Raw genomic sequence first — 18,436 nt, forward strand, 5'->3', positions numbered from 1 at the left:
CTTAACCAAACCCATACGGTCAGCGGGACCACAGAGTTTAACATCCATCTCCGAAAGGACTGAGCCAAACGAGAAATTTGAGTAAAATGCCGTTCCCAATGACACATTATCAGACCGAAGTGAGGCTCGAACCCCTGAACCCACAGTCTCACGAATATGAGACCGGTAGCCTCACCACTAGGCTAGCGACGCCACTGAACACACTGTGTGAAAATGAACACAACACCAACGTCTTCAGAGGTGGAGGAGATAGCTGGTGCCACGTTCAGCGATACAGTAGCACCCCCCCCCCCCACAAAGACCCCGGGGAAGGGTTTCGGGACTCGTGATGCGTCAGTAAGAAAGAAAAAAGGAACAAATCACATCTAAGCATCTACCAACCACCCATCTACGTCACAAGAGTGAGTTAAAAAGTTATTGTGGGAAAAAAACAACCCTCCTGAATTATAATCTTTCTATCCAGGTTTCAGCAAGTACAGACTTTTTAGGATTTTGAGTAATAATAATAATAAATAGCATTTGTATAGTGCATATCCCCTTCGACAGCAAGCTCTATATGCGCTTCACACTATACTATTACCCCAGCAGACCAAAGAACATCCAGAAACATTCTCGGATTTCCGGAAAGCATACAGTGCAAGCAGCTGATTAAGCGCTCAAACACTAACAAACTGACAAGACACAGGTCCTTTAGATGTTTTTTAAAGACTGCTTGACCAATAAAGACTCGAGATCCCTTTAAGGTTTCAGGCCAATGGGTTCCAACTCAGATGGCTGCTGGATTGGAAAAGCAGATTCCTTAACCCTGAAATTTTTTTTTACCGTTTCCCTGAGTTTTTTCTTCAGTCACCTGAACCTGGCGCACTATGTCTCATTATAACCCCAAAAGCTTGCCTCCAACTTAGTCATTACTTAAAAACTTGGTTCGGGAATAGATCTGAAAAACAAGCAAAAACCAGCACTAAATAAAACGAAACAGTTGTCACTGGTATCGGCTGCCAGGATCCGATGGTGAATAGGGTTATTACCGTCGGACGCTATAGGGTTTAAAGAATCAAGGTAACCTGTAATCAATTCCCTTAAGGTAACCCTTAACCAATTCCCTAAGGTCAGCCTTAACTAATCCTTTAAGGTCCGCCGAAACTCCTGCAGTATTCATTTGAGAATCTTTACAAAATACCCTCCAGTTCCAGTGCACAGGACTATCCAAGCAACCTCATAGAACCACTTATAAGATTCAGTTATTTCCAAAGAGCTTTTCGGAAACTGCATGAAATAAATTGGGAAGGATGAAGAAAGCAGGTGAGGGGAAAGGTTATCATTTGTGAACATTATTTCTTCGAAAAACCCTCGGGCAAAGACTTGAATATTCTCTAAACACAAGAGTAACTGCAACTACGCACAGAATAGTGGCGTTGCAGCCTGCTCTTTGGATTTGCCCCTATCAACACTACTAAGTCATTTAAGAGGTGGAACCTCCGAGATTTAATGTCCATATCTGAAAGGACCGAACACACAGAGAGATTGGTGGCAAGTGCGTATATAGTTTTAAGCTATCAATGCAATAAAGCTCAGGGTCTCATCATCACCATCATCAAATTTATCATTTTTTTGGACACATATATAGCCAACTTTTTATCATTAGCAGCAAATACATCAGCATCAGCAGCAACTTTCAAGTGATTTTTCCCACCAGAACAATCTCAGGTCGCCTAGTGAACTGTAACTTAAAATTAACATGTGGCAACCATAAAAATAGGGCACAGGACCAAAACTCGAAAAAAGTAAAGCTCAGGGTTTGCACAATTCTAAAAAATCAAGGGGTAGCTATTACTAACTTATTACCGGGAAATCAGAACGTCATTCACCCTGAAAACAAACACGCATCAAAACAACACACACATTTATTAAGCGAATAAAAGAGGGACCAACAGGCCACGAAAAAATCTGGGTATTTTCAAACCCTGTGAAAATGCCCGCATGAGGACTCGCAATTTATGTACATATTACACCAAAACATTTTCTATGTGGTGCAAAATCTGAAATATTTCAGAAATCTCAGCAAGATGCTGCCCTAAGGTCTAGGAGAAAAATGGCTGTCTTAGATAGGTGGATGTCTTGGACTGTGTCATTATAATGTATGAAAAAATGCAGGGGGGAAAAATGGGAAATAGCCATTTGTACAGGTGGCTGTTAAGGCAGGTTCAACTCCTTTTTTTTTGTTGTGATCTTCAAAATCCAGCAGCAAAAAGGGTCATCCGCAAGTAATATATTTCATTTTGATACGTTGGTTCCAATTTTGACATTATTTTCATGATAGGATGCAGTTTTCAATAAATTCATAAAAGTTAAAGAAAGCGAGAAAAAAAATACATACTGTGGTAACAGTTGTTACAAGAATGAAACCATTTTTGTTCTCTTTCTTGACAAATTTTGCTTTCTCCATTTATAATACATTTGAATAGTTTGCAGACGATTTGTAAGTTAGCCGCTCTCAGCACTATCAAGGAGCTTAATCAATCTTTCAAAAAACGTAGGTGATTTTTTTTTACACCACCATCAACACAATTTCTGTAAATTTAGGAGGCGGGTTTCCCACCCTGCCTGTCAGGCCCAACTATTGCTGAGAGGGATGCAACTTCCCAAATGAAAGACTGCAAAATACCACATAAAAGTTTTCTCCCCACTTGGGAATCAAACTCGGGTCTCCAGCGTCCGACAGTGAAGCCTCTAACCACTACACCACAGACGTCTGAGGGGCTAGATAGGAGGATCTCGCATGAGGCTCACCTGTAAATGACAATCTCTATCGCTGGAAATGAACAAAATTCGCCCTTATGAGAGAGGTGTAACTCATGAAGTGGAAGATGAATTTCACTTTATTTTCTTCTTTGTTCACACTTTGTCCATCAAAGGAAATTGTTTATTCCTCCCAGCCTGACTCGGCCCAGGGACAGAAATATGCAATGTTTGACCCACGATAAGAGATATGTGCACAATCTGTACTTATTCATTATGGAAACTTTATTTATCAAATGAGTGTTTTATATGATGTGATGAGGGCCAATGGCCGTAACACTTTTCCCCCACGGGAAGCCGATCGGCGACGGTAAGAACCGTACATTTTCCCCATGGGACGCCAACCGATGACGGTAAGAGCCGTACCTTTTCCCCACGGGACGCCAATCAGCGACGGCGTGATATAGCATGTACCGCATCTGTATTCCTGTCCGTCTGGATAAGTGTTGCGTGCTGCGCGGGCCGATAGTGTTAAAAACTGAATAAACCTAGTTACTTACTTACCTACTTCCTTCCTTATTAAGTTTTGGTAAACAGGTTTTGAAAAAAAGCTGGAAAATATACGCGCACTGACTGAAATAAGAATACAGCGAGACTAAATTATATTTGTTTCTTTCCCTCTAGTACAATAAATAATCTCTAATTAGTATATATAATATCAAGTCAGCCGCAAAAATCGAAAAAAGCCAGAAGATTTACATCCCTGCAACTTAGTTACTTTGTTAGTCACTTACCCGTAGATACAGGACATATCGATGACCACGTCGATCATGTCGCAGCACAGCTCGTAGCACTGCATGTCCACCGGGGTGCTGTCTGTGGCGATGTAGATCTTACTCACCACGTCAAACAGGAAGGCCTTTTCAATTTTGGAATTCTGCAAAGAGACAGACAAAAAGTCCTAGAAAATTATTACAGCAAAAAAACTTAGTGACTTAAGCGCTTTCTTGTCGCATCTCCATTTTTTTAAAACGGTGAAAATGTGACTTCTTAAACTCACTCTTTGTTATGAACTGTTTTCACGGTAATTAAAAATGATAGATACCACAAGAAAGCACTGAGGTTGCGACTTTAGTAATAAACATGTCTTGGCCACATGTTACGAATGCCACAAAGTCAGCCAGCCTCGAGGGCCATTTGTTCCACCAGTGCCTGAACAATAAAACAGTACAGTTTCTTAAAAGACTTTATTGAGTCTAACGTACCATCAGGATCTGAGATCTGCGGATCAAAATCTTGTGAGAGTGCCCACTGTAAAGTCTAACAAGCTGGGTGGAAGAATTTTTTTCCTTAACCTCTAAAGTTTGAAATTCCCTCCTAAAAGAAAAGCATATATTATAACAGCTGAGAGAAGGAATACAAGAAAAGTCTAAAGAAACATTTGTTCAACACTGCCAATATCCCCTGCCGGTAGATTTTGTATGTGATATATGTGTGTTTTAACACTTTTTGGGACACATTTTAAAGACAGCCACCAATTTTCGAGGAGAAAAGTGCCTGTCTTACATGGTGTCATTATATTGTAAAAAAAAGGCAGGGGGGTTGGGGGGGGAAAGAAAGAAGGAAAGGGAAGTGGCCATTTGTACAAGTTACAAGTGATTGTCTTATTCAAGAGGATTTTATAGCAGTATCAAATGTAAAATAACATTGTCCAAGACATCCACCTATTTCAGACAACCACCTTTCTCTTCGACAATGAGTAGTTGTGGTTGTCCTGGACAAGTTGGCCAGTAGTTCCCCTATCAGGTGCAAAACGCGACATGCAGAAAGTAATAATAATATAATAATAGGCTGCATTCATATACCCTCTATCCCATTCTAGTATAAGCTCTGGGCGTTTTACGTCAATCACATGATCATTCAGCCATTCACCCAAGATGAAATATTTCACAGTAACAAGAACAACGAGTTCAACCACATAAAGAAGAACTTAGAACTTTCACCACCATACATTACCTGTATACATGTAAGGACAGCAGTAAAAACAAAACATATCAGCACTTACTAACACACTGTAACTAAAAATTAAACAAAATGAGTCTTGAGCAATCACTTAAACGTATTAAGATTTGTTATTTCTCTGAGATCCTGGGGCAATATGTTCCAGATTTTAGGGTAAAAAAAATGAGAAGCTTTTTCAACTAAAAGATCTGAACTTCATTCTAGGGGCTCAAAATTTGAAGAACTCACAGAGATGACGATGTCCAGCAGGTTCTCGAGGACCGGGAGCTGAGGGATCAACTTCTGCACCACTTTGCTGAACGCCTCGAAGATGGAGTGGTCATAGATGCTGGTCAGGTGGAAGCTGCGGGGGAAAAAGTGACACAATTCATCCAGTTCTCATTACGAGTGACACAATTAATCCGGTTCTCATTACGAGTAACACAATTCATCCATTTCTCATTACGAGTAAATACAATTCATTATTACGAGTGACACAATTCATCCAGTTCCCATTACGAGTGACACAATTAATCCAGTTCTCATTACGAGAGACACAATTCATCCTGTTTTCATTACGAGTGACACAATACATCCAGTTCTCATTATGAGTGACACAATTCATCCGGTTCTCATTACGAGTGACACAATTCATCCAGTTCTCATTACGAGTGACACAATTCATCCAGTTCTCATCACGAGTGACACAATTCATCCGGTTCTCACTATGAGTGACACAATTCATCCGGTCCTCATAACGAACGACACATCCATTTCTCATTACGAGTAAATACAATTCATTATTACGAGTGACACAATTCATCCAGTTCCCATTGCGAGTGACACAATTAATCCAGTTCTCATTACGAGAGACACAATTCATCCGGTTCTCATTACGAGTGACACAATTCATCCAGTTCTCATTACGAATGACACAATTCATCCAGTTCTCATTACGAGTGATACAATTCATCCGGTTCTCACTATGAGTGACACAATTCATCCGGTCCTCATAACGAACGACACAAGGCATCGGCGATAACACTGAAGGTGTTTAACAGTTTTACGGCACTTGTAACAACACAATTAGGTCCTAAAAATGCAGAAGATAAGAGTAGTTACCAGAAAGTTCTAGTTTTAGTAAGAGTTTTACGGCATTTGCAACACTATAATGTCATATGAGTGCAGAAGATTAGAGGTGTTACAAGAGAGTAACAAACACAAAAAAAGGAGAGATAAGGATGATAGATGTTCGACAGGAAAGGAGAAAAACCACACAAGGGCATCCCCCCCACTATACAAATAAAGACAGCAGAAAAAATTAACTGGTGTGCCAGTCCTAAAACAGTAGACAACAATAAACCACATACTCACCAGTCTGTACTCACATCGTATCAAAAACTTGAATAAAGAATAAGAAAATATTTCTAAAACCGTAAAAGACAATGTCCATTGCATTATTTTATTTATAATGTTTCAATCAAAGAGGCCACAGCAGATCCCTGTCTCAAGTTCTAGTTGTCAGCATTAAGCTACCACTTAGAAAAGTGTAAATAGAATCTAAATACAGTCGAAACTGTCCAAGACAGCTGCCCCTTGCCAGGGGAAAAAAGTGGTTGTCTTAGACAGGTGCACATCTTGGACACTGCATTTCTTGTTTGTTTGTTTTAGTATTAGTAGAGGTTTTACGGCACTCGCAACTGCATAAGGTCATATGAGCGCCAGAAGATTAGAGGTGTTATAAGAGAGTAACAAACATAAAAAAGAAGAAGGGGAGATAAGGACCATAGATCTTTGATAGGAAAGAAGAAGCAAACCACACCAGAGCACCCGCCAACCACCCACACTGCATTTCTAATTTTATTTTTTTAAACTGCATTTCTAATGTAAAAAACCCCAACAAAAACAAGGGGGAAATGGGAAGTGATTACTTGTACAGCCGATTGTCCTAGACAGGTGGCCATTAGGACAGGTTCCATTGTACTCTAAACATAAAAGAAAGATAAAAAAAAAAAAAAGAAGAAAAGAAAACAAAGAAAAAACAAAATCCGACTTCTTAGTGCAAAACTCTCATCACACAGTTTTAAAAAAAAGGAGGTATGTGAGGTGTGCTGACAAAATGAGTTACTTCTCGTAATCCATGAATGGAGATATTGACCGAAAATCGACCCTGGGGTCAGATTTATATATTTTCAATTGATGCCATTTTCTTTCAGTCTACCGTGTCATTTATTATGCCATCCTTACAAATTGTACAAATTCCACCGATAAAATCGACGTATCAATTTCCATTAGGCTAAAATCTGAGAAGTACCTCATTTTGTCAGCACACTTCACGTATGACAGAGTCATAAACAGAGCAGTTGAAATAACCAGAAGATACCTCAGACGTATGTTATCCATGCCAGCGTCTGCCAACTCGTCAGTAGCCCTCTGCAGGATGTCTCGCTGAGTTTCGATTTTGTTGTCGTCGGACAGACCGTCCACTTTATGGATGAACACTTCAAACTTGATGTTTTCGTTGATCTTATGGGCCCGAGTGACGGCCATCTGCAGCCGCGACAACGCCTCGATGTAGTCATCCTGGCAGGGACGGAGCAAAACCAAGTCAGTTCAAGGCCGTTTTAATTTTAGTAAGAGTTTTACGGCACTTTCAACACAATATTACAAGGTCATATAAGTGCCGAAGATATGAGGTGTTGCAAGATAACAAACACAAAAAGAAAAAGAAGGAGGGGAGATAAAGACGATAAGATGTTTGATAGGAAAGAAGAAGCAAACCACGAGAGAGAGAGAGAGAGAGAGAGAGAGAGAGAGAGAGAGAGAGGCATACAAGAAAAGCTATCAAATTCCCCTGTATTATATAACATGTCTACTTTCATGTTTCCCATAACTTGACGTACCTGTGCATCTATGACAAAGATGAGGGCCCCACAACCACCAAAGATGTACTCCGAGTCGAACGTTGCATCAAAGAAGTCGATCTGACCCGGAATATCCCAGATTTGAAACTGGACAAACGATGAGTTGGAAATATCTGTTGGAGAGAAAAGTTATTCGAGCAATCAGGGAACCGCACTAAAATTTACAATCAGATAACAAATGGTGAATGTCAACTTCCGCAGTCAATTTGTCTTTTTTTTAAAAATAGTAGTTTTACGGCGCTTGCAACTGCATAAGGTCATATGAGCGCCAAGGGGTGGGTGTCAACAGAGAAGTCTTTACAGGGAATCAGACTTACTCTGCTCACCTCTCTAGCTTCAACAGAACAAGGTCTGCTTCGACTATCAAGGCACCCCGGAAATAGCAAGTCTCAAGAGAGTGACAAACATACAAAAGAAGTAGAGGATAGAAGACAATAGTAAGGATTAGGAAAGAAAAAGCAGCAGTTCCCTGTTGTAGATCAGGCACAGTTATGAGCGCGACATGAATCAGCCCATTTACAATTCTACTGCGCTTGAATGAGAAATGTCCCCCCTTTGGGAATGGCCTAAAGACACTATAGTCAGTGGCACTGCCCCGAGGGAATCCAATTTGTCTGCTCTGACTGTCTCACATGATGTGAGTGAGAAAGACAAGCAAACCTCACCTTTGATTAACCTGTCACAAAGCCTGCACTTCCATTCAAATAGTCACACAATGTAGACATGTTCTCCTGGCTATACACTACTATCTTAACTGAAAAATTTAGTACAGTATAACATGGATAGCTCAAATTTGTCGGGACCGGCCTCAGTAGTTCGAGGGGTCCTTCATTTGAGGGATATCTTACAAAGAAAAAGAAAAAAGGGAGGGGGGTTGGCGGCGGCCGCAGGCAGTTCGACGGATGCGTATGTGTGATTTCGAGTCTTCTGTGTTTGACCTATCCGTGTTATACTGAGGTAGCCAAGACGTCAGTAAAACAAAACCTGGGTCTTCGCAGACACAGCACCTAGGTCTACAGTGCACTGGGCCCCGAGATCATAAAGACTTAGGAACCACATCTTCAGTGCAGTCAACAGCTTATACAAGATACTGTCGGCTAAATGTTCAAATGTACTAGGATGAAATTTTGACATTTTCTTTAATGCTGTTTTCTGAACTCAATCGCTACGCCGAGCCGTGGGGGGCGGCGCGGCTAAAGTGCCGTCAGTACGCTGAGCCGCCCCCGGCGGCTTGAGAACCGACGTTTAATTTTAGCTTGGTTTCTATTCCAATCCACATATCCATGTTAAAATAAAGGTAATAATATAATGTTGACTTCCGGGTCAAGCGTTTCCACCGAAAATCGGAAGTTTAGATTCAGTTTTGAAACACGATTTCGTAGTTTATTTGACTTTGTTTTATCGCGAAGCCAAAATCATAGCCCAGACACCAGCCTTAGACTTTTACACAACTAAATCTATCATTATTTTGCCCACTAAAGAAGTGTAGGACTCTTCTTTATAATATTGATACTATAGGACGCAAATTGCCGGTGCACTGTAATTGAGAAATCAATACTTTCTACGCCTAGATATATCTAGATCTAAATAGTCAAAATATTTTTTTCTCCCCAAAATCACTACTTTTGGGTGAAATTACTCAAAAGTACCACTCAAGACAAGTATAGCTTTATTCCAAACGCAATTCTGAATAATTCCATATAAAATACGCGTATTTTTTCCTGTTTGTGATCCTTTTTTCAAAATTATTTTAAAATTATTTTTTTTTCAATATCGGATGTTATGATCCAAATGTACAAATATTATGGAATGTATGTAAATAACTGCACATTTTTCAATATTTTCCTGTTCTATATACATTTATGGTTATTTTGATGTATCATTTGACTAGGTGCAAACATATTTTATGAGTTTCACCTGAGATTATAAATTTTTTATTTTCCAATTTTATCCGCATCCAATCACAATTGTGTTGCATAATCGCCTCTTACAGGAACCAAAGTTGAAAAATACACAAATAAATAATGCAGATGTATTCTACAAACCATACTGAAAATGTTGGTATATAATATGTTGATATTTATTTGAATTTATGGACCCAAAGACCTGTGAACTGCGCACTAGTCATCATCTCATTTCGCCCTCCCGAAAAAAATTCGTCCACAAGCCGAAAATAATACGCAGCGAATGAGTTAATCTGGTGTATCAGTTGCTCAAGAAATATTTTGTTGAAATACAAATTTTTAACGATGAAAAAAGCTAGAAAAGAGATGCAAGGTAGGTAAAAATTGCTTTAAATTAAAGAATGAAATAGTTTTTTTTCCCTCTCCTGAAAAACTTTGCTTGTCTGAGCTTAGAACATTTGACCAGCTTGCTGACAATAGAATGTTCAAGAACGCAGCAGTCCAAAACTACGGTGTGTACGCTGGTCATCAGACCACACATCTGCTGATGTTCCTAAGTTTTACAGCCCTTGCAACACAATTAGGTCATATAAATGCCGAAGATTAGAGGTGTTAGAAGAAAGTAACAACCCCCCGCCCCCCCCCCCCCAAAAAAAAAAGGAGAGATCAGGACAATAAATGTTTGAAAGGAAAGAAGGAGCAAACCACACCAGAGCACCTGTCTAACACCTACTTCACACCCCCCACACACTGAAAGAAGGAGCAAACCACACCAGAGCACGCGCTCATATGACCTTATGCATTTGCGATCGCCGTAAAAAACCTTACCAAACAACAACTACACCTGTCTAACACCTACTTCACACCCCCCACACACCTTTAATACAGCAGCAACATTGGCAATGTTAACAAAGTCCCCCCCCCCCCCCCCCCCACACACACACACTCATGTTGCAAGAAGCTCTAGCTTTTACAATAACCTTTACTTAGACACAAGAAAAAACACTTGTGGAAGCCACAAATTACGTAAAAAACGGTTTGTGTGGAAACTTACCATCTTTCACAATTTTACTAGTACTCTCCAGGAACAGAGTCTCATTTGGTGAGACTTTGTGGAAAACGACTTTCTGTATTGAAGACTTGCCGCTCCTGTTCGACACAAACAGAAACAGAGGAGGATGAGAAAATGAGTGAGTGCCTCCAGCTTTGTAAACATTACTGACTGAACACAGTGCTCACAGCTATACATAAACACAGGAGATGGGAAAGTCAGTGCCTATACCTTTATAAACATAAGACATCGAACACAATACCCATTTCTATACAAATATAAGAAATCGAACACAATACCCATTTCTATACAAATATTAGAAATCGAACACAATACCCATTTCTATACAAATATTAGAAATCGAAAACAATACCCATTTCTATACAAATATTAGAAATCGAACACAATACCCATTTCTATACAAATATTAGAAATCGAACACAATACCCATAGCTATACAAATATAAGACATTGAACACATTACCTATAGCTACCATATATCATCATGTATAGAATGCAATTTTTGACCTTTTCAGAGCTTCAAATTCACAGTGTGTCTTAGCCATGAGATACATATATAACAAATCAGACATCTCCCCCTGCCTACATTTTTTTTTCAAAATCAGGACACCCGGAGGTTCAACTACACCTATGGCTGTACAAACAAAAGACAGAGAAAAACACTTTTTTAAAAAAAAGTAAGAGTTTTACGGCACTTGCAACACAATAAGATCTTCAAAGATTAGAGGTGTTACAAGAGAGTAACAAACACACAAAAGAAGGAGGAGATATCAGGATGATAGATCATAAGATGTCGGACAGGAAAGAATAAAGAGCAAACCACACCAGAGCTCCCGCCAACCACCCACATTGAAGAACACCAACACTATGACAGAGTACCTCCTGAGGCCCATCAACAAAATCCTGGGCTTCTCGTCCCCGGGGCTGGCGGCGCTGTCTGTGTCTGCCTCGTCGGGGCCATAGCCAAAGCCCTTGGGAAAGGAGCCCACGTATGTCCCGCCTTGATCGTCCTCGTAGGACTGGGACAAAGGAAATGTGTGCGTGTGAGGCATCCCGCTAACATAAGCTGCTCCTCAAAATGAAATTATTTTAAGTGGCATTTTCCGAGGGTTGGGCAATTTTTCTTGAATTATTGTTTTTAGGGCTCAACACCTTATAAGTCCATCTAAAAACACACTTCGGTGTGGATTTCACTGAAAAATGTTGATTAAAGACACACAAAAATAAAATTTTCAGTCAGTATCCATTGATTCTCGAGCTTTAGAAATGACCAAACTTTGACAGCCATTTTCGTGCTAATTTTACCTGAGAAAGCAGGCCACCCCCACTCCTTTTAATCACAAATACCTCGACTTCTATTCCAGACTGATGGGCATCTTTTTCACCGAAATCAAGAGAACAAACTTTGAGACGATACCAATAACTCCATAAATGCCCCAAAATTGACAGAGTGCTTGATCCCATTACATTGTGACATGGTTTGAGTGCAGAGAAGCACATCCACGCACATTTAGGGCAGGGACAGACTCAGAAAGATTGAGAAACCAGAATAAATAAATAACACAATTTTAAAAGTTTTAGTTTTAGTATAGTTTTAGTAAGTGTTTTACGGCACTCGCAACACAATAAGGTCAAATAAGTGCCGAAGATTAGAGGTGTTACAAGAGAGTAACAAACACAAAAAAGAAGGAGGGAAGATAAAGACGATAGATATTTGATAGGAAAGAAGAAGAAAACCACACCAGAACACCCGCCAACCACCCACAAGTTTGAGTTTGAGTTACATCGACACAGTAATGGTCATTTAGTGAAAGGAAGAAGCAAAACAGATCGACAGAAACAACAGAGGGAAAGAAAAGGATTAGGACCTACCAGTGGCGCCCTCCAATCCCCCACACAATTTCACTGATCATCATCCTCACCATCCTCATTGTACGTGTAAGTAAGAAAAGAAAAACAATGAGTAGACAGTAAGATCGAAACTTGAGTATATTTCACCCAGCTTTTTCTTGCTTTGGCCCATCAGATATTCAGGATTGTTTAATCCGGCCCCCAACTTGGACACACATGTTTGCCCATGACTGATTTAGGTGATTGTGGAATCTGTATAGTTTTAGGTAAGCATTTTACGGCACGTGCAACACAGTTACATCATATAAAAGTGCCAAAGAATAGAGGTGTTCCAAGAGAGTAACAAACACAAAAAGAAGGTGGAAAGATAAGAATGATAGATGTTTGAGAGGAAAGAAAGTGGTGACGAAAGCAGACGACAGAACATGGTTAGTGAGCTGCTGCAGGAAAGGATGTGAAAGGAGAACATTTTATAGAGAAGAAAATTCTCCATTGCTATCGCGTTGAACCCGGGAACTATTGAATGAAAGGCGAACACCTTAACCTCTAGACCATGAGAGCCGCTTGTTGAACAATGGAACGCAAGTGAAGTGATCGTTTACAATACCACCTCTCCAACACGTGACAACTGTTCAACAGATTAGAACTATTACAACAGAAACAGCAACAGTAATACATAATAAAAGCCCGACCGGCCAGTTACGAAATCAGTAATAGTCAATAACCTACTCCAAGTCTCAACTGACTGAGATATCAGTCTTTTGGCAACTGATAAGAAAGCTGTTCTCTCACTTAATATAACAAACTCGATGATAAACTTATCATTTTGTTACACACCACACCATCATTAGTAACAACCCTACCCTTGCTTTTCGCTGGTAAACCAATAGAAGGTGGAAAGGTCAAATCATATGATAACTGATAACAGTCTGAAAGGATGAAAACAAATCACTGTGTGACGAGTCAAACCCGTCGACATTTCCGCTGTGGTGTAGCAATCAGCTGTACAAGTGTTATCGGCGGCTCTTCTCGGCACACTTGGCACAGACGCCAGTCTGCTGACTACGCGAAACGCTACAACTATCCATCACAACCACAAGCATCATCATCATCTGTTTATCAATTACGGCAGCAAGCCTTCTTCAATCTTTTGACACTTCCATAAATTACCAATTGCCAGTTCAAAATTTTGTATTAACATACTGACAAGATCTTTCGCTGTCTATTGCCGGGCACCCATTCCCACCTGGATGAAATGAGGAAAATTCATGTAAAGTGCTTTCTCAAGGACACAACATCACGCCTGGGTCTCGGACCCTAAACCCACAACCTCACGATTACAAGTCCGGTAGCCTAACTATTAGGAGTTAAACTATGTGGAAAAGAACTGAAGCTTGAAAACACCCTGTGCTGTTCATGGACAGTTTGAGAGTATAATACAGTCGAACCTACAGGTGTAAAACGGCAACCCATTTTCAAGGAGAAAAGTAGGCGTCACAGGTGGTCCTCTTAGACAGGACTGATCAAAATATACTGAGGTCCGAACGGGGGCTCATCTCACGCTTCGGACTGCTGTAGGCGAATTTAAAAGGGCTTGTTGTTTTCTTTTGAAAAAGGAGAGTGGAGGGGTGTAAGAAGGTGTTTTTGTTTTTGTTTTGTTTTCTGGTTAGCTTTTTTTTCTGCTGATTTTGGGTAAGGACCAAACAAACAAATGTAAGCTACGAAGACCCAGTGCCATAGTAAAACAAACATTGCGTCGCCACCAATCGCAAAATGAGCGACGCTTCTGTCGCAAGTTTACTTTGATGTATGTCCATTGCTTCTTTGTTACAGATTAAATAAACAAAACAGTAACCAGTCACCTCAAACGCGATTTTTGCACGAGTTGTAGGCGGGTCACATGCTTTCCTCACCAGCAGTTGAACATTTATTGTTACCCATTGGTCAACTTGGGTACACATTAATTGGAGGGACTAAGAATAAGAATAATAATAAGAGAGAGCATTTGTATCCTGCCTTTCTCAACAACATGGGCCCAAGGCGTACATAGGAGATTAAAAACGCATTCATACTAACACCATACAAATTCATCATGAGCGCACTTTTTGACAGCAACATTCTTTCAGACAATAAAAAATGCTCATACAAAACATAATGACAGGGGAAATGATGACGGCCTGTCCACAGCGTTCGGGGCCAATTAAAAATTTGGACACCTCAGGTAGGTAAATTTGGCTGTAGGTTGATAAAATAAGGTGGCCGCGGTGGAAAGTGGCCCTTTGTACTGGTGGCCGTATTATACAGGTGGCTGGCATGATAGATCCGACAGTATTCTCAAATCTATACACACACCTAGACTAGAAAAAACATTAGTCAACACAGCTAAGCTTTACGGCAAGTACTTACCATGTTTGTTAGTTTCAGCTAATCATGTGAATATTTCTTTTTCAATAAGTCTTGTTTTCAACTGTGGGACCAGCTTAAGCGACACTCTCTAGCTCGGCTGATCCAACTGAAGATATCTGTAAATGAAAGAGAAAACAGAGATCACTATATAGGCAGGCACTTTCTCTTCAGGCCCAGCAAGGCAACCATCAGTTTGGTGGATAAAAACCTTTTTTTTAAAATGTTGTGTGTTAGAGGAAGGACCTCCCAGCTTAACGTCCATCTTCGACAGGACTGAGCCAAATGGGTGGAGAGCCTTAAAAACTCCCCAAAACAAAAACATTTTAGAACTCCTCCTTGGGGGATTCGAACCACAGCCATCAGCTCTGAGGTTCAGCTTGATACCATCTGAGCTAATGGTGCAACCATAGAGGTTACTTAGTGATTTTAAACCCCCACCAATATAATTAAGTCATTTAGGAGACCAGTTTTGACCCTGTTTGTCAGGACCAATCTGGGCTGAGAGAGATATATACCCTATCCCAGCAGAAAGACAAAGATACTCCATAAAATTCACCCCACTTGGAGGTTGAACTTGAGTCTCCCACAAGCAATATTAGCAAAGCGCCTAACTGCTACACCACAGAGGCTGGTGTTGCCCTATGTGACCTGCACAAAAACTTAACTTAAAGGTTAGTAAGAAAACTAATTTTGCCCACTTTCTAATAGTGCAATTATTAATTATATCATTAGCTCAATACCAATACATACACACAGTCAAACTTGCTCGAACAACCAGCTGTCCAAGACAATCCCCTACACAAACGACCACTTCCCATTTCTACCCCTTGAATCTTGCCGTAATTAATATTTTCCTGTCCAAGAGGACCATCTCAGTACCCACTGTTCTCCAAGACAAGGGGTGGTTATCTTGGGCAGGTTTGACTGTCATGTGGCACCAAAACAAGGATCAGCAGGCACTTTGTTCACTGTAGGCATCCTTCACTGCTCAGGCATGGTAAAACTATGTTTTTGTTTTAGTAAGCGTTTTACGGCACTTGCAACACCACACAGTAACATCAGTGCTAAAGATCAGAGGTGTTACAAGTGAGTAACAAACATATATATGTATAAAAGACGGAGGAGAGATAAGAATAATAGATGTTTGACTGGAAAGAAAGAGCAAACCACATTAGAGCATCTGCAAACCACCCTCATAGCAACTAAGAGCTATGAAACCAAAAACATACTCTCGGAACAACAAGGAACCATGGTTTTTTTTCAAATGTGACTTTTGACAGCAAAAACAAAAATAAATACAAGCGGCAAACAATAAAACAAACTGGACCCAAGAATCGACTGAAAGCAATAATAGCCCTTTTGAGATATTTAGTTTTAAAAAAATATACAGTTCCAGAATCTGGAACACAGACCCTCACCAGCAGGTTAATTATCAAGTTCCCAATTGCTATTTAAGTACTACATGATATTTGCCAAACTTGATTCGTAATTCTGCAGGGCGGACGGACTCATATCATTTCAGTACTTGTGCTTTATTCAGCAGGGATCACTTTTGAATGGTGGGGAACTCACTTTAGTTTTACGGCACTTGCAACACAAGAAAACCATATAAATGTCGAAGAATAGAGATGTGTTACAAAGGAGCAACATACACAAAAAAGAAGGAGGAGAGATAAGGACAATAGATGTTTGATATGTAAAAAAAGGAGTAAACCACACCAGAGCACCCCCCAACCACCCATGAACTCACTTTACCTCATCGCATAATTCAATAGTAAATTTCAGCACAACATCAGCTATCACCATGAAAAGGAAATTTTGAATTCACATTTTATGAACACTGGACTTGAAGTTAGTCCTCACGTTCTGTGAAGCTTGCGTTAACCTTAAAATAAGACACAGCACACTAAATCCAGCTCTTAATTTCTGTAGAACAGCACACATGACAATTGACAACAGCTGTCAGGAATCGAATTTCAAATCATTAATTAATTCATTTTTTAAAAAAGATTTCAAGAACCAGGAGCAAGTAAAAAAACAAAACCCAACCCAATCTCTTTGCATATATATTTACCCTTGATAAAAAGACAAAAATGGTTCTGTGATGAGCAAGAGAGAGAATGCGCTGCTACAGCAGGATGATGTTCTTTACATGATGTGGTAGACCAAAAAAAACCAACATGAGGTAATACAAAGTACAATTTACAAGTCCCACTCACAAAAGGACACACACACTCATGTTTTGTCACAGACACATCATGACGCGATCTAACAACCAATATTGTGAGAGGGGATCATTCTCTACAATGTAAAAAAGCAGACATGCCCGACTCTTCAATCACACAAGAAAATGGGTGAAAAGCGGAGTCAAAGCAACCAGCCTGGACTGAAAAATTCATGGATCGTGGAGCACAAATGTGACAAAGATAACATACATTCTCCTTACCAACAACTGTCCTGACCAACAACTGTCCTGCCCAACAATGTCCTTCAAATGAGGCAAAGAAGAAAGAATCTAAAGTGTTCAAGATATATTAACATGTATGTGAATGTGATTATCGGTCATTGCCAAATGATATCACAGGCCTGGAGGAGGTCGATGGCCAATACAGCCCCATTTGAGAAATGATTGGAGAGGCAGCATGGTGAAATCAGGTGCACACTAAAATAATGAAATTAAAGAAACCGTTTATTTTTCTGCCCGTTTGGCAAATTTTACTTAATTTTGGGTTGTTCGCTAAGCGCCTTTTATATTCATTCAAAATCACAATTCTGTGTGGATCATAGTGAAAAAAGTAGATTAAAGGTGCAAAAAAGTAAATTTTCGTTTTTCAAGGACTCTCAATATAGATCTATATGAAAGTCACCAAACTGTGGCGACCGTTTTTTCGTTGATTTAACCTCTAAAACCAGGTGCCCCACCTCCTTCAATTGCAAATATCTTGAGTTCTATTCAAGATAGATTAGTGTATTTTTCCATGAAAACATCTAAACCTAGACCTAGACAAATGAAGTTAATGAACAAGATTTAAGATTCAATAACTCAATAAAATACCCCGAAAAATCGACGAGCACCTGATTCCACCATGTCTTGAGGTAATTTTAATAGCTTCGGAAATATCCAAGTTGTAAAAACAGTTAAGATAAAAATAAAAAAATACATTGTACATGATACACACTATTTTCAAAACAAAGTGACAACATACAAAGAATTTATCAAAATCCCAAACAAATTCCCAATTCACTCTAGTACTAAGCACAGTCACATGTATCTCACATTTTATTCCTCATACACTTTATGACTTTACTAGATGCCTTCCCATCTCTACTGCAATTAGTATCCACACACCTGACGAGGTAAATTTTTACTTTCACTCCTGCACACAGATCATCACTGCTTTGGGGGTCAAACTGCAGACTACTGATTGCTGCAGAGAACACATATATATAAGCCACTAAAACTATGCAAACCAACTATTTTCAAGAAAGTTCCAACCGTAAAATATCAAATTATGGGTTAAAACAGGGGAGCACGAACC

General features: G+C 39.8%; 1 protein-coding gene across 1 annotated transcript in view; it reads right to left on the reverse strand.

The window, feature by feature from the left end:
* Positions 1-3,533: 3,533 nt before the first annotated feature.
* Positions 3,534-18,436, reverse strand: part of LOC101850703 (ras-related GTP-binding protein C) — a gene marked incomplete at its 3' end in the record, with an annotated part of 20,383 nt that continues 5,480 nt past the window's right edge. The window contains 7 exon segments of the mRNA XM_005093756.3: positions 3,534-3,676; positions 4,990-5,104; positions 7,124-7,323; positions 7,644-7,777; positions 10,623-10,717; positions 11,520-11,659; positions 14,898-15,013. Of these exon segments, the coding sequence (XP_005093813.3) occupies positions 3,534-3,676; positions 4,990-5,104; positions 7,124-7,323; positions 7,644-7,777; positions 10,623-10,717; positions 11,520-11,659; positions 14,898-14,900 (830 nt within the window).

This window comes from Aplysia californica, unplaced genomic scaffold (genome assembly GCF_000002075.1).
Source record: "Aplysia californica isolate F4 #8 unplaced genomic scaffold, AplCal3.0 scaffold00069, whole genome shotgun sequence".
Taxonomy (NCBI): Eukaryota; Metazoa; Mollusca; class Gastropoda; order Aplysiida; family Aplysiidae; genus Aplysia; species Aplysia californica.